We start from the raw sequence: 19,962 nt of genomic DNA, 5'->3' as shown, positions 1-19,962 counted from the left end.
GACGTTCAACATTTGCACCGCACGTGGCCAAGATCCCCGTGTAGCCTCAACAGACTGTTGGGGCAAGTGCTGTTAGTAGCGAGTAGCAGCAGCACCTGTGAAGGCCGGGCTCGGTGGCACACGAGGGGGTGAGTGGCGAGACCGACCCAGCAGGTGCCACTTTCCCCAAAAGTCTCTGAAGGCTGTGCGGGGGATCTTTGCCTTTGTGCCTGTGTGTGTGTGTTATGCTACTAACAGCACTTGCCCCGACAGCCTGGTAATTACTACAGCGAGTGGGACCTTTGTCTTTTTGGTGATCGTGGTGGTGATAGTGGTGATGGTGGTGATGGGAGTCGATTGGTGGTGGTGATGGTGGTGATGGTGGTGATGGTTGTGGTGGTGATGGTGGTGGTGGCGGTGATGGTGATGGTGGTGATGGCGGTGGTGGTGGCGGTGATGGTGGTGGCGGTGGTGGTGATGGTGGTGATGGTGGTGATGGTGGTGATGGTGGTGATAGCGGTGGTGGCGGTGGTGATGGTGGTGATGGTGATGGTGGTGATGGTGGTGGTGGTGGTGGTGATGGCGGTGGTGGTGATGGTGGTGGTGGTGGTGATGGTGGTGGTGATGGCGGTGATGGTGATGGCGGTGATGGTGGTGGTGATGGTGGTGATGGGAGACGCGAGGTGAGGCCAGGTGAGGGAAAGAGAGAGGGAGGGAGAGGTCACGACCCCTGTGCAGGTGCGGGGAACAAGCCGAGAACACAACGTCACCTGACCCCCCCCCCCATTCACCCCCCCCCCCTATTCACACCCCCCCCTTCCCCATTCTCCTCCTGCCCCCACCCATTCCTCGCCTCCTCTGCTCCCCCAATTTCCCCCTCCACCCATTCACCACTCCACATTCTCCACTCCCCATAGTGTATAGTGCTAATCGGACTTGCGGAGTGCTGAGTCTATGGGCAGTGTTGAGTCTATGGGGCAGTATTGAGTCTATGGTGCAGTGTTGAGTCTATGGTGCAGTGCTGAGTCTATGGGCAGTGTTGAGTCTATGGTGCAGTGTTGAGTCTATGGTGCAGTGTTGAGTCTATGGTGCAGTGCTGAGTCTATGGTGCAGTGCTGAGTCTATGGTGCAGTGTTGAGTCTATGGTGCAGTGTTGAGTCTATGGTGCAGTGTTGAGTCTATGGTGCAGTGTTGAGTCTATGGTGCAGTGTTGAGTCTATGGGCAGTGTTGAGTCTATGGTGCAGTGTTGAGTCTGTGGTGCAGTGTTGAGTCTATGGGCAGTGTTGAGTCTATGGTGCAGTGTTGAGTCTATGGTGCAGTGTTGAGTCTATGGTGCAGTGTTGAGTCTGTGGTGCAGTGTTGAGTCTATGGTGCAGTGTTGAGTCTGTGGTGCAGTGTTGAGTCTATGGTGCAGTGTTGAGTCTATGGGCAGTGTTGAGTCTGTGGTGCAGTGTTGAGTCTATGGTGCAGTGTTGAGTCTGTGGTGCAGTGTTGAGTCTATGGGCAGTGTTGAGTCTGTGGTGCAGTGTTGAGTCTATGGTGCAGTGTTGAGTCTGTGGTGCAGTGTTGAGTCTATGGTCCAGTGTTGAGTCTATGGGCAGTGTTGAGTCTATGGTGCAGTGTTGAGTCTATGGTGCAGTGTTGAGTCTGTGGTGCAGTGTTGAGTCTATGGGCAGTGTTGAGTCTGTGGTGCAGTGTTGAGTCTATGGTGCAGTGTTGAGTCTATGGTGCAGTGTTGAGTCTGTGGTGCAGTGTTGAGTCTATGGTGCAGTGTTGAGTCTGTGGTGCAGTGTTGAGTCTATGAGCAGTGTTGAGTCGATGGTGCAGTGTTGAGTCTATGGTGCAGTGTTGAGTCTATGGTGCAGTGTTGAGTCTATGGTGCAGTGTTGAGTCTGTGGTGCAGTGTTGAGTCTATGGGCAGTGTTGAGTCTATGGTGCAGTGTTGAGTCTATGGTGCAGTGTTGAGTCTCTGGTGCAGTGTTGAGTCTATGGTGCAGTGTTGAGTCTATGGTGCAGTGTTGAGTCTATGGGCAGTGTTGAGTCTCTGGTGCAGTGTTGAGTCTATGGTGCAGTGTTGAGTCTCTGGTGCAGTGTTGAGTCTATGGTGCAGTGTTGAGTCTATGGTGCAGTGTTGAGTCTATGGTGCAGTGTTGATTCCATGGTGCAGTGTTGAGTCTATGGGCAGTGTTGAGTCTATGGTGCAGTGTTGAGTCTATGGTGCAGTGTTGAGTCGATGATGCAGTGTTGAGTCTATGGGCAGTGTTGAGTCTATGGTGCAGTGCTGAGTCTATGGTGCAGTGTTGAGTCTATGGGCAGTGCTGAGTCTATGGTGCAGTGTTGAGTCTATGGGCAGTGTTGAGTCTATGGGCAGTGTTGAGTCTATGGTGCAGTGTTGAGTCTATGGTGCAGTGCTGAGTCTATGGTGCAGTGTTGAGTCTATGGGGCAGTGTTGAGTCGATTGTGCAGTGTTGAGTCTATGGTGCAGTGTTGAGTCTATGGTGCAGTGTTGAGTCTATGGGGCAGTGTTGAGTCTATGGTGCAGTATTGAGTCTATGGTGCAGTGTTGATTCCATGGTGCAGTGTTGAGTCTATGGTGCAGTGTTGAGTCTATGGTGCAGTGTTGAGTGTTTGGTGCAGTGTTGAGTCTATGATGCAGTTTTGAGTCTATGGTGCAGTGTTGAGTCTATGGTGCAGTGTTGAGTCTATGGGGCAGTGTTGAGTCTATGGTGCAGTGTTGAGTCTATGGTGCAGTGTTGAGTCTATGGTGCAGTTTTGAGTCTATGGTGCAGTGTTGAGTCGATGGTGCAGTGTTGAGTCTATGGGCAGTGTTGAGTCTATGGTGCAGTGTTGAGTCTATGGGCAGTGTTGAGTCTATGGGCAGTGTTGAGTCTATGGTGCAGTGTTAAGTCTATGGGCAGTGTTGAGTCTATGGGCAGTGTTGAGTCTATGGTGCAGTGTTGAGTCTATGGGCAGTGTTGAGTCTATGGGCAGTGTTGAGTCTATGGGCAGTGTTGAGTCTATGGGCAGTGTTGAGTCTGTGGTGCAGTGTTGAGTCTATGGGGAGTGTTGAGTCGATGGTGCAGTGTTGAGTCTATGGGCAGTGTTGAGTCTATGGTGCAGTGTTTAGTCTGTGGTGCAGTGTTGAGTCTATGGGTGATGTTGAGTCTGTGGGCAGTGTTGAGTCTATGGGCAGTGTTGAGTCTATGGTGCAGTGTTGAGTCTATGGTGCAGTGTTTAGTCTGTGGTGCAGTGTTGAGTCTATGGGCAGTGCTGAGTCTATGGTGCAGTGTTGAGTCTATGGGCAGTGCTGAGTCTATGGGCAGTGTTGAGTCTATGGGGTAGTGTTGAGTCTATGGGTGATGTTGAGTCTATGGTGCAGTGTTGAGTCTATGGTGCAGTGTTGAGTCTATGGGGTAGTGTTGAGTCTATGGTGCAGTGTTGAGTCTATGGGTGATGTTGAGTCTATGGGCAGTGTTGAGTCTATGGTGCAGTGTTGAGTCTATGGTGCAGTGTTGAGTCTATGGTGCAGTGCTGAGTCTATAGGCAGTGCACTACACAGGGCAAATCGGGTACTCATTTTGAGGCTGAGTCGACCTACAGGAGGGGGGGGGGGGTGTCCAGTGACTCGAGCCCGGGGAGTTTGTCGGGTTTGTAGCGCTAACCGCTGCACCACCACTCCCCCCCCCCCCCGTGTCACCCCCCCCCCCCCCCATTGAGAGTTAGCGGGCTCTGTTTGGTTTGGAAGGGCGCGCAGGAAACCTCGCTCATCGCTCTCGCTCGGCAGGGAGAGATAAATTTAGCCTCGTGAGTGCCCCTTTGAGAACCATTGTCTCTTTGCGACTGGCTGCGCGTCCTTTATTTCACTATTTGAGAGACAGATAGAGACAGATAGAGACAGAGAGAGAGACAGAGAGAGATACACAGAGAGAGTCAGAGACACTCAGAGAGACACACAGAGAGAGACACACGCAGAAATAGAGACAGAAAGAGACAGAGAGAGACAGATAGAGACAGAAAGACACAGGGAAAGATACACAGAGAGAGTCAGAGACACACAGATAGACAGAGAGAGATACACAGAGAGAGACAGAGACACACACTGAAAGAGAGACAGAGAGAGACAGAGAAAGAGAGACAGATTATCCCTCTTGAGACTGAGGTTCGATCCCGACCCTGACAATTCCTGCTGCTGATGTATATTTGGAGTCTGCGTTTCTCTCTCTCATCATCATCACGGTGGCTAGGAGATGTTAACTACCTCGCCTGGTATACAGGAGGTCGTGGGTTCCATCCCGACCCTGACGATGCCTGCTGCTGCTGTATATTTGGAGTTTGCGTGTCACTCTCTCTCATTATCACGGTGGCTAGGAGATGTTAACTACCTCACCTGGTCTACAGGAGGTCGTGGGTTCCATCCCGACCCTGACGATGCCCTCTCTCTCTCTCCCAGTGGTCGCGTGGATTTTTCTCCAGGTCCTCCTCCGGCTTTCCCCCCCCCCTCCAACATTTAGAATGAACGTCACCCTCGCGTCGAGGGTGTCTGTCTGCCGCTATGAATGTCCACACGACGTTGAGCCGACTTTTGCTGAGCTATCATTTGCGATGCCCAGGGTCGCTTCTGAAAAAAGAGCTTACAGGGCAGCTGGTTAAATAAAAACACTAATTTAAAACGCTGTTTAGTTCAGAGATTTCAACGTCCGTTTTAACCGATGAACATCCATCCCTCTGTGGTTCGTGGTCTCTTTGGTAATGACTGAGTCCTATATTGAACACTTTTTTGAAACAGAGGCGGGCTCCCCTCTGAGATTCATTATGCGTTTTTACCGAGGGAAATCCATCCCACTGATGGGTCAAGATCTCTTAGGAACTGACCGACGTCCTATATTTATCACTTTTCACCAAGAGGCGGGCTCCCCTCTGAGATTTCATCATCCGTTTTAACCGCGGGACATCCATCCCTCTGATGGGTCGTGGTCTCTTTGGTAATGATTGACGTCCTATATCACTGGTCAACAAAAAAAAACATGTTTTTCTGGCCTGGACTTTTGCAGCTGTTCTAGACTAATTTCAGGGTGCTGATTCCAAATCTGATCCACTTTAGAGAGCGTTTAAAATCGATGGACGTTGCTCCAGAAATAAACTTCTGATTCTGATGTGTACATGTGATTGTGTGCCTCGTGTTGACCTTCTGATTTTCTTCCACTTATCTTCTGTTTCACCCCCGATGGAAACTTACACTGCTCAACAAAAAAAAAACATTTTTTTCTGGCCTGGACTTTTGCAGCTGTTCTAGACTAATTTCAGGGTGCCGATTCCAAATCTGATCTCAGATTTTCTCTATCACATCCCATTTCTATGCTATCGGCATACCCCATTTTCATTGATTTTACCCGAAATTAACTCCGTCACTTATGATTGCAAGTTGTTGCGAGTCAGTGACTGCTTTAGTGTTAAAATATGGTGCTGTGTTTTTAGGATGGTGTGTTTATAATATCATTTTATGTAGATATCCACATTTATTTAATATCTTTCTTCCGCAGTTTTTATTGAAAATGCTATATTTGATATCTCAAAAACCTGATGTGATAGACAAAAACTGATGCCAGATTTGGAATCAGCACCCCGAAATTACATTACAACCGTCGGAATACCTTATGCAGGAAAAAGTGTTGACCAGTGTATTTAACACTTTTCGGCAAGAGGCGGGGGCTCCCCTCTGAGATTCTTCATCTTTGTCGTTGTGTGTGTTTGTCTTTTTTCACCGGTTCTGGGCCTCCCCTAGGTCGACTCAACCCACGGAATTATCGTCCCGTGTGACATCAGCGCGTTTAGCCTCCCGGGGTGAGTAAGCCGTCCAGATTCCTGTCACTCGCACCACCACCACCACCACCATCCTTTGTTAACGTTGACCGCGCGCGGGGACATCCCATTGAGATTCATTAGCCGAGTATCCCGTGTCTGCGTGTGTGTGGCAGTAGCGGCGGTGGTGGTGGGGGGGAGGGGGGGTGGAGGGAGTGGTGGCGCAACGGTTAGCGCGCTGCGCTACGAACCTCGATCTGCCGTGAACCACACACAGCCGGCTAAGACGGACGACCAAGACGGGTTCGATTCCCCGCTCACCGTCAGCACCAGTGGCAGCGATTATCCGCGCCCTTGTTCCTGGGCCGCAGCGAGGTTGACTCAGCCTCAAACGAGTACCTGGTGTGGTGTGCACACGTTGACGAACTTCCTACGATGCGTTCAGCTTTGCCGATGCTTTGCCACAAGACGCCGTGAGCGCGTGAGTCGTGTTTGTCGCTGTGACATTGTGGGATATTCAACAAATCGACTTACGGACAAATCGACTTACGGACAAATCGACTTACGAACAAATCGACTTACGAACAAATCGACTTACGGACAAATCGACTTACGGACAAATCGACTTACGGACAAATCGACTTACGGACAAATCGACTTACGGACAAATCGACTTACGGACAAACCTCTGGAACCTCGAGGAGTCCCTGATCCAGTGCCCCCCCCCCCCCCCCACTGGACATCCGTGAACAAAGAGCTTCAAAGACCATCGGATTCCACCTCCTGCAGTGTAAATGAACGCCCATCTCTGACGTTGACCGTGAACTTCCATTCGTACCGCACGTGGCCACAACCGTGCCGCCGGGGAGACAAAGGCGGCCGGGCGTGGTCGCCGGTCACCCACTCCCCCTCACGTGCCCACAGTGCCGGCAGCCTTCGTAGGCGCTGCTGCTACTCGATAACAGCGCTTGCCCCGGCAGTCTGTTGCAGGCTACACGGGGGACCTTTGACTTTGGAGAGAGACAAAGGCGGCCGGGCGTGGTCGAGGCCACCCACTCCCCCTCACGTGCCCACAGTGCCGGCAGCCTTCGTAGGCGCGCGCTAACAGCGCATGCCCCGGCAGTCTGTTGCAGGTTACAGTGTATAGTAGTGCATAGTGTAGTGTATAGTGTAGTGTGTAGTGCAGTGTATAGTGTAGTGTGTAGTGTATAGGATAGTGTATAATGTAGTGTATAGTGTAGTGTGTAGTGTATAGGATAATGTATAATGTAGTGTATAGTGTAGTGCAGTGGTTCTTAACCTGGGGTGCACGCCACCCCAGGTTAAGAACCACTGTGCCAAGAGGCTCACGCAGGATGGGGGTCTCCCCTGTGTCTCCGGACGTGCCTTGACTGCTCTGAAAGTGACGTCTGTTCACGAGTGAACGTGCGATTCGAGTCCCACGACCGTGAGCCCACGTGCTCATCGATGGAGTTGGGGGAGGAGAGAAACCTGCATTGGGAACATCGCATTTCCCCCAAGACTCGAAAGCTATTAAAAGCTATTTTTAAGCGTTTTTTTCATTTGAACCAAGTTAACCCCCTGCTACTTGGCTACTAGGCAGTTCATTTTGATGAGAGAGAGAGAGACGCAGACTCCACGTATACAGCAGCAGCAGGCATCGTCAGGGTCAGGATGGAACCCACGACCTCCTGTAGACCAGGCGAGGTAGTCAACATCTCCTAGCCACCGTGATGATGATGAGAGAGACGCAGACTCCACTTATACAGCAGCAGCAGGCATCGTCAGGATCGGCATGGAACCCACGACCTCCTGTAGTCCAAGCGAGGTAGTTAACATTTCCTACTCACCGTGATGATGATGAGAGAGAGAGATGCAGACTCCACTTATACAGCAGCAGGCAGCGTCAGGGTCGGGATGGAACCCACGACCTCCTGTAGACCAGGCGAGGTAGTTAACATATCCTAGCCACCGTGATGATGATGAGAGAGAGACGCAGACTTCACAAATACAGCAGCAGGCATCGTCAGGGTCGGGATCGAACCCACGACCTCCTGTAGACCAGGCGAGGTAGTTAACATATCCTAGCCACCGTGATGATGATGATGAGAGAGAGAAAGACGCAGACTTTACTTATACAGCAGCAGCAGGCATCGTCAGGGTCGGGCTAGAACCCACGACCTCCTGTAGACCAGGCGAGGTAGTCAACATCTCCTAGCCACCGTGATGATAATGATGAGAGAGACGCAGACTTCACAAATACAGCAGCAGGCATCGTCAGGGACAGGATGGAACCGACGACCTCCTGTAGACCAGGCGAGGTAGTCAACATCTCCTAGCCACCGTGATGATGATGAGAGAGAGACGCAGACACCACTTATACAGTAGCAGGCATCGTCAGGGTCGGGATGGAACCCACGACCTCCTGTAGACCAGGCGAGGTAGTCAACATCTCCTAGCCACCGTGATGATGATGATGAGAGAGACGCAGACTTCACAAATACAGCAGCAGGCATCGTCAGGGTCGGGATGGAACCCACGACCTCCTGTAGACCAGGCGAGGTAGTCAACATCTCCTAGCCAACGTGATGATGAGAGAAAGAGAGACACGCAAACTCCAAATATACAGCAGCAGGCATCGTCAGGGTCGGGATCGAACCCACGACCTCCTGTAGACCAGGCGAGGTAGTTAACATCTCCTAGCCACCGTGATGATGATGATGAGAGAGAGAAAGACGCAGACTTTACTTATACAGCAGCAGCAGGCATCGTCAGGGTCGGGCTAGAACCCACGACCTCCTGTAGACCAGGCGAGGTAGTCAACATCTCCTAGCCACCGTGATGATGATGAGAGACGCAGACTTCACATAAACAGCAGCAGGCATCGTCAGGGTCGGGATCGAACCTCAGTCTCAGAGGGATAATCTGTCTCTCAAATAGTTACGGGGGTAGAGCTCGTCCCAGTGGTGGAGCTGGGGGGCTGGGTGACTGGTCCCAGTGGTGGAGCTCGTCCCACTGGTGGAGCTGGGCTCAGGGTGGAGCTGGGGGGCTGGGTGACTGGTCCCAGTGGTGGAGCTCGTACCAGTGGTGGAGCTGGGCTCAGGGTGGAGCTGGTCTCAGGGTGGAGCTGGGGGACTGGGTGACTGGTCCCAGTGGTGGAGCTGGGCTCAGGGTGGAGCTGGGGGGCTGGGTGACTGGTCCCAGTGGTGGAGCTGGTCTCAGGGTGGAGCTGGGGGGCTGGGTGACTGGTCCCAGTGGTGGAGCTGGGCTCAGGGTGGAGCTGGGAGGCTGGGTGACTGGTCCCAGTGGTGGAGCTGGGCTCAGGGTGGAGCTGGTCTCAGGGTGGAGCTGGGGAGCTGGGTGACTGGTCCCAGTGGTGGAGCTGGTCTCAGGGTGGAGCTGGGGGGCTGGGTGACTGGGCTCCTAGGTGGGGGCAACAGCGAGGGGCTGAGGCGTTCGGGTTTCAAAATCCATCAGCGCGGGGTCAGAGGGGTGGGGGGGTCAGTAGGGGGGGGGGGGTCAGTGGGGGGGGGGGGGGACGAGGGGCGGGGCCGGGGGGGGGGTAAAATGAGGGTACGAGACACGGGAGAGTGGTGATGGTGGTGATGGTGGTGATGATGATGATACAGCTGCTGCTGCTGATGATGATGATACAGCTGCTGCTGCTGCTGATGATGATACAGCTGCTGCTGCTGCTGATGATGATACAGCTGCTGCTGCTGCTGATGATGATGATACAGCTGCTGGTGCTGATGATGATGATGATACAGCTGCTGCTGATGGTGATGATGATGATACAGCTGCTGCTGCTGCTGCTGATGATGATGATGATACAGCTGCTGGTGCTGGTGCTGATGATGATACAGCTGCTGGTGCTGGTGCTGATGATGATGATACAGCTGCTGCTGATGGTGATGATGATGATACAGCTGCTGCTGCTGCTGATGATGATGATACTGCTGCTGGTGCTGATGATGATGATACAGCTGCTGCTGATGGTGATGATGATGATACAGCTGCTGCTGCTGCTGCTGCTGATGATGATGATGATGATACAGCTGCTGGTGCTGGTGCTGATGATGATACAGCTGCTGGTGCTGGTGCTGATGATGATGATACAGCTGCTGCTGATGGTGATGATGATGATACAGCTGCTGCTGCTGCTGCTGCTGCTGATGATGATGATGATACAGCTGCTGGTGCTGGTGCTGATGATGATACAGCTGCTGCTGCTGCTGATGATGATGATGATGATACAGCTGCTGGTGCTGGTGCTGATGATGATACAGCTGCTGGTGCTGGTGCTGATGATGATACAGCTGCTGGTGCTGGTGCTGATGATGATGATACAGCTGCTGGTGATGATGATGATGATGATACAGCTGCTGGTGATGATGATGATGATACAGCTGCTGGTGATGATGATGATGATGATACAGCTGCTGGTGATGATGATGATGATACAGCTGCTGCTGCTGGTGCTGATGATGATGATACAGCTGCTGGTGATGATGATGATGATGATACAGCTGCTGGTGATGATGATGATGATGATACAGCTGCTGGTGATGATGATGATGATGATACAGCTACTGGTGCTGATGATGATGATGATACAGCTGCTGCTGCTGATGCCTCTGCTGATGATGATGTTGATGATGATGTTGTTGATGATGATGTTGATAATGATGTTGATGATGATGTTGATGGCATCCCCATCGCCTATAGCGCTGCTAATGCAACCGGTGTTGTCATTTCGAAGTTCCCGAAACCCGAACAGAGGTGGGGGTGGTGGTGGGGGTGGTGGTGGTGGTGGGGGTGGGGGTGGTGGTGGTGGTGGGGGAGTGGTGGTGGGGGTGGTGGTGGTGGTGGTGGTGGGGGTGGTGGTGGTGGTGGGGGGAGTGGTGGTGGGGGTGGTGGTGGTGGTGGGGGAGTGGTGGTGGGGGGGGTGGTGGTGGTGATGGGGGAGGTGGTGGTGGTGGGGGAGTGGTGGTGGGGGGTGGTGGTGGTAGTGGGGGTGGTTGGGGTGGTGATGGTAGTGGTGGTGGTGGGGGTGGTGGTGGTGGTGGTGATGGGGGTGGTGGTGGTGGTGGGGGTGGTGGTGGTGGTGGGGGTGGGGGGTGGTGGTGGGGGTGGTGGTGGTGGTGGTGGGGGTGGTGGTGGTGGTGGTGGTGGGGGTGGTGGTGGTGGTGGTGGGGGTGGTGGTGGTGGTGGGGGTGATAGTAGTGGTGGTGGTGATGATAGTGGGGGTGGTGATGGTAGTGGGGGTGGTGAAGGTAGTGGTGGTGGTGGGGGGTGATGGTAGTGGGGGTGGTGATGGTAGTGGGGGTGGTGGTGGGGGTGGTGGTGGTGGGGGTGATGGTAGTGGTGGTGGTGGGGGTGATGGTAGTTGGGGTGTCCGGCAAAACAACTCCCTACCTCCTGGTTGGTGCCAGACGGTACCGCTGTGGTGAGCGGTGCTGTGGGGTGGAGGGCCAATTTCGATTGGACATTCCCTTCATGGCGATTGTAGCCACCAAAGCGGCCAAGGGGGGCTCTGGACGGGTGCGAGGGGCTAGTAACTACCCCAACCTTCAATTCAATTACCATCAAACCACAAAAAAATATCTCTAATTAAGATTGTGCCTGATGCACCCATCACTATAACGTGGTGATGGTCACGTGATCAGCAAAGTCACTAACCCATCACTGGAACGTGGTGATGGTCACGTGATCAGCAAAGTCACTAACCCATCACCAGAACGTGCTGATGGTCACGTGGTCAGCAAAGTCACTAACCCATCACTAGAACGTGGTGATGGTCACGTGATCAGCAAAGTCACTAACCCATCACCAGAACGTGCTGATGGTCACGTGATCAGCAAAGTCACTAACCCATCACTAGAACGTGGTGATGGTCACGTGATCAGCAAAGTCACTAACCCATCACGAGAACGTGCTGATGGTCACGTGATCAGCAAAGTCACTAACTCATCACGAGAACGTGCTGATGGTCACGTGATCAGCAAAGTCACTAATCCATCACTAGAACGTGCTGATGGTCACGTGATCAGCAAAGTCACTAACCCATCATTAGAACGTGCTGATGGTCACGTGATCAGCAAAGTCACTAACCCATCATTAGAACGTGCTGATGGTCACGTGATCAGCAAAGTCACTAACCCATCACTAGAACGTGGTGATGGTCACGTGATCAGCAAAGTCACTAACCCATCACGCGGTCCACTCGTCCCGCTCGTTCACTCACCTCGCGGTCGCGATGAGCCAATGCTCTGAGCGTGGCGCGAGCCAGAGGCTTTAATGGACTGGGGGGGAGGAGCGAGGCAGGGAGGGGTTTGAGGAGAGGGAAAGAGGGAGGGTTGTAGGGGAGGGAGGGGAGGGTGGGATGGTTGGAGGGGAGGGAGGGGAGGGAGGGAGGGAGGGAGGGAGGGAGGGAGGGAGGGGAGGGAGGGGAGGGAGGGGAGGGGAGGGGGAGGGGAGGGAGGGGAGGGTGGGAGGGGAGGGATGGATGGAGGGAGGGGGGAGTGAGGGAGGGAGGGTGGGATGGTTGGAGGGGAGGGAGGGGAGGGATGGAGGGAAGGGAGGGATGGAGGGGAGGGAGGGTTGGAGGGAGGGGGAGCGAGGGAGAGTTGGAGGGGAGGGAGGGGAGGGGAGGGATGGAGGGAAGGGAGGGATGGAGGGGAGGGAGGGTTGGAGGGAGGGGGGAGCGAGGGAGAGTTGGAGGGGAGGGAGGGGAGGGAAGGGGAGGGATGGAGGGAGGGAGGGGGGAGTGAGGGAGGGGAGGGATGGAGGGAGGGGGGATGTGAGGGAGGGAGGGGAGGGAGGAGGGAGGAGAAGGAGGGATGGAGGGATGGAGGGAAGGGAGGATGGAGGGGAGGGAGGGTTGGAGGGAGGGGGGAGCGAGGGAGAGTTGGAGGGGAGGGAGGGGAGGGGAGGGAGGGGGAGGGTGGGAGGGGAGGGATGGAGGGAGGGGGGTGTGAGGGAGGGAGGGGAGGGTGGGATGGTTGGAGGGGAGGGAGGGGGGAGGGAGGGGAGGGAGGGAGGGTTCGAGGGGAGGGAGGGGAGGTTGGGAGGGGAGGTTGGGAGGAAGGGAGGGAAGGATGGAGGGAGGGGAGGGAGGAGGGAGGGGAGGGAGGGAGGGAGGAGAAGGAGGGATGGAGGGATGGAGGGAAGGGAGGGATGGAGGGGAGGGAGGGTTGGAGGGAGGGTGGGGAGCGAGGGAGAGTTGGAGGGGAGGGAGGGAGGGGAGGGGAGGGAGGGGAGGGAGGGAGGGGAGGGAGAGTTGGAGGGGAGGGAGGGGAGGGGAGGGAGGGGAGGGTGGGAGGGGAGGGATGGAGGGAGGGAGGGGGGAGTGAGGGAGGGAGGGGAGGGTGGGAGGGGATGGAGGGAGGGAGGGGGGAGTGAGGGAGGGAGGGGATGGGTGGGAGTGAATGCGCCGTCATTAAAGCCACTTAACACACCAGCCACTTCAGCACGCGCACAGAAGCAACGACAAAGGCCCCCCGTGTAGTCTCCCAAGACAGTCGGGGCAAGGGCTGTTGAGTGAGACCCCAGGTGGTGCCACGGGTTCACTGACTGACATGGCTGGCAGATGCACCACCTGTGACCCCCCTACTGTGCCAGGTTCTACATTTTCTCCCCGACCGCATCAGATGCATCTCTTCTCTAGCAGGTGACACTCAACCACCCACCATCAGTCCGTTTGTTCTCTAGCAGGTGACACTCACTCACCTACCCACCAACCCACTCACTCACCCCACCCATCCATCCACTCATCTACTCACCCACCCACTCACTCACCTACCCACCAACCCACTCACTCACCCGTCCACTCACTCACCCACCCACGCATCCACCAACGCAACCAACCACTTACGCATCACTCACTCACCCACTCACTCACTCAACCACCCACCCACTCACCCACACACCCACTCACCCACCCACCTACCCACTAACCACACTCACCTACCCATCCACTCACCTACTCACTCACCCACTCACTCACTCAACCACCCCACTCACCCACCACCCACTCACTCACTCACTCACCCACCCACCCACCCACTCACTCACTCACCAACTCACTCACTCACTCAACCACCCACCCACTCACTCACTCACCTACCCAACCACTCACCCCACTCACCCACCCCCACCCCACTCACCCACTCACTCACTCACCCACCCACCACTCACCCACCCACCCACCCACTCACCCACTCACCCACCCACCCACTCACCTACTCACTCACTCACCCACCCACTCACCCACCCACTCACTCACTCACTCACTCACCCAACCACCCACCCACTCACCCACCCACCCACTCACCCACTCACTCACTCACCCACCCACCCCACTCACCCACCCACCAACCCACTCACTCACTCACTCACCCACCCACCCATCCACCCACTCACTCACCCACTCACCCACCCACTCACTCACCCACTCACCCACCAGTCCATATATTCGCAAGCACACTGCACACCAAGACAAAGAACTCGCGGATAACCGCTCCAGTGACTCCACTACCGCTCCCCACTCACTCACTAAGTGGCGGTGACGTCACCGCGGCGCTTGTGCCAGGCTATGTGCACCTTGAGGCCACGTGAAGTGTCGAACGCCCGCTGGCAGGAGGTCACGGGGCAGACCCAGCAGGTGCCACGGGTCGACTGACCGAGAATGACCGAGATGACTGGCTGATGCACCACCTGTGCCCCCTACTGTACCAACTTGCTGTGCTTTAGCCACCCGGCACTCCGCTCGTTGTTGTGAGCGTCGCTCCTCCACCCTCCGTTGTTGTTGGAGGGCGACTGCCTCCAACTGCCCAGTAGCGTCCTTCACGAGCCTCCTCTACTGAGGCCGATCTTGACACCGCTGGTACCAGTCATCGGCAAGTCTACTCAGCTCCACGTCCTCCTGTACCACATCACTCCATCTCTTCTCTAGCCCGTGCCGCGCCCGTTTAGCCCCCTCGATCCGGCAGAACAAAAGCTGTTTAGGCATGCGGTGGCTGGGCATGTGGGCTACATGACCCAGCCAACGCAGCCTTGCCTGCCGGAGGAGCTCACCGATGGGACTTTGCCCAGATCTTTCAAGGATTTGTGAGCTCCTCACACAATCCAGCCTGGTTAAACCCAGGATGGATCGTAGGCAGGCCAGCCTAAATGCTTCCAACCGGCGAAGATGCTCCATAGGGGGGTCCACGTTTCGCAAGCGTAGAGAAGGGAGGGAATGACTGTGGCCGAGAAGACCTGAAGCTTCGTGCGGAGCGACAGACCAGGTAGCTTCCACACAGCGTTACGCAACAGATGAAAAAATAATGGCGCTCGACTGATTCGGAGTGAGACCTCTGCTGTTAAACTGGAGCCGGTCATGAGCACAACTGCCGATGTATGGGAAACTCTCCACTCTCTCCACAACTGCCCCATCACCGATTGAAAGTTGTGGGGGTGGTGTGTCCGATGGTACAAAATACCCAGGCAGGTGCTTAGTTTTGGTGGGGCTGATGGTAAGGCCCCACCTCTTAGCGGCATGCTCCAGTCTCAGCAGCAGCGTCTCCAACTCCTCTTCTGAGTGAGCAGCAATTACCAGATCATCGGCATACATAACATGGTTGAGCAATAGGGAGCCATCCCCTTGACCGCACCCGGGCATCGATCAGCCTCCCATTGCATCTGTACCAGATGGAAATTCCTCCAGTACAGCTATTGAAGGCTTCACGAACTACGTGGTCAAAATAAATGTTAAAGAATGTGGGAGCAAGAGGACATCCCTGTCGCACCCCAAGGTGTACAGGGAATGGCTCTGACTCCCGGCCACGTAGTTTTACTTGGACCCGCTCACCATCATGAAGGTCCTTAATGATCGTGAGCAGAGGGTCAGGGACTCCGAAAGCACGAAGAACAACCCAGAGCCCAGGCCTACTGATTGGTATCATAGGCTTTGACCAGGTCAATGAAGCAGAGATGTAGGTCTTGTTGGAATTCCCGACACCTCTGCTGTAGCAGACAGACAGAAAATATGGCATCTGTGCAGGACCGCCCTTTCCTGAAACCGCATTGGGGCTCCGCAAGCCTCTCATCAGCGTGCCTAGCAAGGCAAATGTTGAATCATCCTTGCCAGGACTTTTCCCGGCACACTGAGGAGTGAGATTGCCCTTGTAGTTGTGACTGCAGTTATTGTGGTTTATACAAACATGACTCCTTGTAAAAAAAAGGTGTCAGTTTTGTTGCCAGATAGAAGGGTAAAAAAAAATCAATTATCAGTAGAGTTAAAGTTACATTCATTGTATTATCCCGATTGACAATTACAACCCTAGACAACGAAGCCGAGCTTAATCAGCATGCTTACATCATACTTGCATAACTTTCATACTCTTAGTTTTTTCGGTAAAGTCACGTAGGTTGAAAAAAGAATGAAATAAAAATTAATAAAAAATAAAATAATAAAAATCACGACGTTTCGGAGGCAACACAAGTCTCCGTCATCAGGTGGGATCGTCACAGCCAGACTTGCTGCATCAAGTGAGGCAGGGATTCCAAGATGCAAGTTAACTGCCATCATTATCTTCTTGGTTCTTTCGGTAAAGTCACGTAGAAGGGAAATAATAAAATAATAAAAATAAAACATAATAAAACAATTCTCACGACGTTTTGGCCACAACGCAAGCAGCCGTCCTCAGGCGAAGAATGAGAACATTATCAAGCTAGGAGCTTATGTAGGTGTTGCGAGGAGGAGCGCCTTAACAAAAGAATGTGCATATGAAGAGGAATTTAGCATACCAATGGACAATGCGTAGGGGGGTGGGCGGAGGGGTTTCAAAGTCCCATTATGCCCATGCATTATGCAGGATCAACAGCACCACGGGGGGGCGCAAGGAACAGCGTTAATAAAGGAAAGGAATGTTAGTGATATGTAGCTGCATTTACCAAACAACCACGTAGAAAACCAAAGTAAAAAAACTACATAAAAAACTAAAATATAAACTGAAACTTACTATACTCTACAATAAGCTGAGTTACTAACAACAAATAATAAATTACAATTCTACGTCGTAAGAAGTAGAATTGTAATGCCATCATTGAGTAACACAGCAGCAGGTGCGAGTGTGAAAGCGATGGGTATTACCTTGTTATCGCGGCATCTCTTGAAGAAGGCCAGCGTCTCGATGAGCTGTGACTTCTTGTCTCGTTGTCTGTTAAACATTCTAACAGATCGGTTTTGTTTTTACCTACGTGACTTTACCGAAAAAGCTCAGAGTATGAATCCTCGCAGTGACGAAAGCTTCAAATCTAGAATTCATACCATTCATTCTGTTATCCCAATTGATAATACAACCCGAGGCAACGAGGCAGAGCCTAATTATAACAATTGCATACATTAGCATAATTACATACACTTGCATAACGTAATATAACTACATTTCCAGAATTAGCATAAATTATGTGCAAATCTAATAAATTAGCATGATTTCGGATAATTACACATTTTCCCATTTTTATTTAATTTGTATTGATTTTTCAAGACCTGACATATACAACACTACACACACACTACACACTCCACACACACACACCACACACACACCACACACTATACACACCACACACACCCCACACACACTACACACACTTACACACACACAGACACACTACATACACATTACATACACACACACTACACACTCCACACACTATACACACCACACACACCCCACACACCACACACTATACACACCACACACACACCCCACACACACACCACACACTATACACACACCCCACACACACTACACACACTTACAAGACACACTACATACACATTACATACACACACACTACACACACACAGACACACACACAGACACACACACAGACACACACACTACACACACCACACACACACACTACACACACACAGACACACACTACACACACACAGACACACACTACGCTACACACACACTACACACACACAGACACACACACAGACACACACTACGCTACACACTACACACACACTACACACACACTACACACACTACACACACACCACACACACACTACACACAGACACACACAGATACACACACTACACACACACTACACACAATACACACACACCACACACAGAAACACACACTACACACACCACACACACTACACTACACACACACCACACACACACTACACACACCACACACACACCCACACACAACAACAACAACAACAACCGCCATTCGCCACTAAGTGGCGGTGACGTCACCACGACGCTTGTGCCAGGCCATGTGCACGTGAAGTGTCGAACGCCCGCTGGCAGGAGGTCACGGGGCAGACCCAGTTGCCACGGGTCGACTGACCGAGACGACACACACTACACACACACCACACACACACCACACACACACTACACACAGACACACACAGACACACACACTACACACACTACACACACCAGACACACACTACACACACACAGACACACACTACACACACACACTACATACATACACTACACACACTACACACACACACTACACACACACAGACACACTACACACACACAGACTCACACACACTACACACACACTACACACACTACACACACACACTACACACACACTACACACACACACTACAGACACACACACAGACACACACAGACACACACACCCCACGCTACACACTCCCCCAGGTTGCGCTGAGTCAGTGTGACGCGTGCCCCTTGAGGATTCAGCCTCGGGTCTCGAGTGGCCCCCGGGCGCCGTGGGGGTGGGGGGAGAGGTGAGGGGGGGGGGATGTGGGGGGTAAGGTGGGGGGGAGAGGTGTGGGGGGGGGGAGGTGTGGGGGTGAGAAGTGGGGGGGAAGGTGTGGGGAGGAGAAGTGTAGGGGTGTGTGTGGGGGGGGGGGGGAGGTGTGGGGGGGGAGAGGTGTGGGGGGGGGAGGTGTGGGGGGGGGAGAGGTGTGGGGGGGGGAGGTGTGGGGGTAGAGATGTGGAGGTGTGTGGGGGGGGAAGGTGTGGGGGGCAGAGGTGTGGGGGGGGAAGGTGTGGGGGTGAGAAGTGGGGGGAGGTGTGGGGGGGGGGTGTGGGGAGGTGTGGGGGGGGGGAGAGGTGTGGGGGAGGGGAAGGTGTGTGGGTGAGAAGTGGGGGGAGGTGGGGGGGGGAGGTGTGGGGGGGAGAGGTGTGGGGTGGGGAGGTGTGGGGTGGGGGGTAGAGATGTGGAGGTGTGTGGGGGGGGGAGGTGTGGGGGGGGGAAGGTGTGGGGGGTGAGAAGTGGGGGGAGGTGTGGGGGGGTGTGGGGAGGTGTGCGGGGGGGAGGTGTGTGGGGGGGTGGAGGTGTGGGGGGGGAGAGGTGTGGGGGGGGGGAAGGTGTGGGGGTGAGAAGTGGGGGGAGGTGTGGGGGGGGGGTGTGGGGAGGTGTGGGGGGGGGAGAGGTGTGGGGGGGGGAGGTGTGTGGGGGGGTGGAGGTGTGGGGGGGGGAGAGGTGTGGGGGGGGGGGAAGGTGTGGGGGTGAGAAGTGGGGAGAGGTGTGGGGGGTGGGGAGGTGTGGGGGGGGGGAGAGGTGTGGGGGAGGGGAAGGTTGTGGGGGTGAGAAGTGGGGGGAGGTGTGGGGGGGGGGGGGTGGAGAGGTGTGGAGGGGGGGGTAGAGGTGTGGGGGGGGGGGAAGGTGTGGGGGTGAGAAGTGGGGGGAGGTGTGGGGGGGAAGGTGTGGGGGGGGGAGAGGTGTGGGGGGGGAGAGCTGTGGGGGGGGGGAGGTGTGGGGGGGCGAAGTGGGGGGAGTTGTGGGGGGGGGGGAGAGGTGTGGGGGAGGTGTAGGGGGGGGAGGTGTAGGGGGGGGAGGTGTGGGGGGGGGAAGGTGTGGGGGGGGGGAAGGAGTGGGGAGGTGGGGGGGAGGTGTAGGGGGGGAGGTGTGGGGGGGGGAAGGTGTGGGGGGGGGGGAAGGAGTGGGGAGGTGGGGGGGGAGGTGTGGGGGGGGGGTGTGGGGGGGTGTGGGAGGGAGGTGTGGGGGGGAGAGGTGTGGGGAGGTGGGGGGGGAGGAGAGGTGTGGGGGTGTGTGGGGGGGGGAGGCGTGGGGAGGAGAGGTGTGGGGGGTGTGTGGGGGGGTGAAGGTGTGGGGGTGAGAAGTGGGGGGGAGGTGTGGGGGAGGTTTGCGGGAGGCGTGGGGGGGGGGAGG

At 54.7% G+C, this 19,962-nt stretch overlaps 2 protein-coding genes across 4 annotated transcripts in view; one reads left to right on the top strand and one right to left on the bottom strand.

Moving 5' to 3' along the window:
* Window positions 1-18,515, bottom strand: part of LOC144952360 (putative defense protein 3) — a 35,853-nt gene extending 17,338 nt beyond the window's left edge. Inside the window, exon 1 of one of the 3 annotated variants that reach the window (XM_078882740.1) lies at window positions 18,461-18,515. The gene's annotated coding sequence lies outside the window, so the exon portion shown is untranslated. Of the gene's footprint in view, window positions 1-12,026; window positions 12,039-16,916; window positions 17,043-18,460 lie in introns of those variants that run through there. The other 2 variants (XM_078882739.1, XM_078882741.1) reach the window with 2 other exon arrangements.
* Window positions 11,279-19,962, top strand: part of LOC144952389 (uncharacterized) — a 33,287-nt gene continuing 24,603 nt past the window's right edge. The window contains exon 1 of the mRNA XM_078882781.1: window positions 11,279-11,323. Within this exon, the coding sequence (XP_078738907.1) occupies window positions 11,279-11,323 (45 nt within the window). The remainder of the gene's footprint in view (window positions 11,324-19,962) is intronic.

The sequence above is a fragment of the Lampetra fluviatilis genome, chromosome 67 (assembly GCF_964198595.1).
Source record: "Lampetra fluviatilis chromosome 67, kcLamFluv1.1, whole genome shotgun sequence".
In the NCBI taxonomy this organism is placed as follows: Eukaryota; Metazoa; Chordata; class Hyperoartia; order Petromyzontiformes; family Petromyzontidae; genus Lampetra; species Lampetra fluviatilis.
Note: the sequence above shows the minus strand (reverse complement) of the source record. Positions and strands in the feature narration are given on the sequence as shown.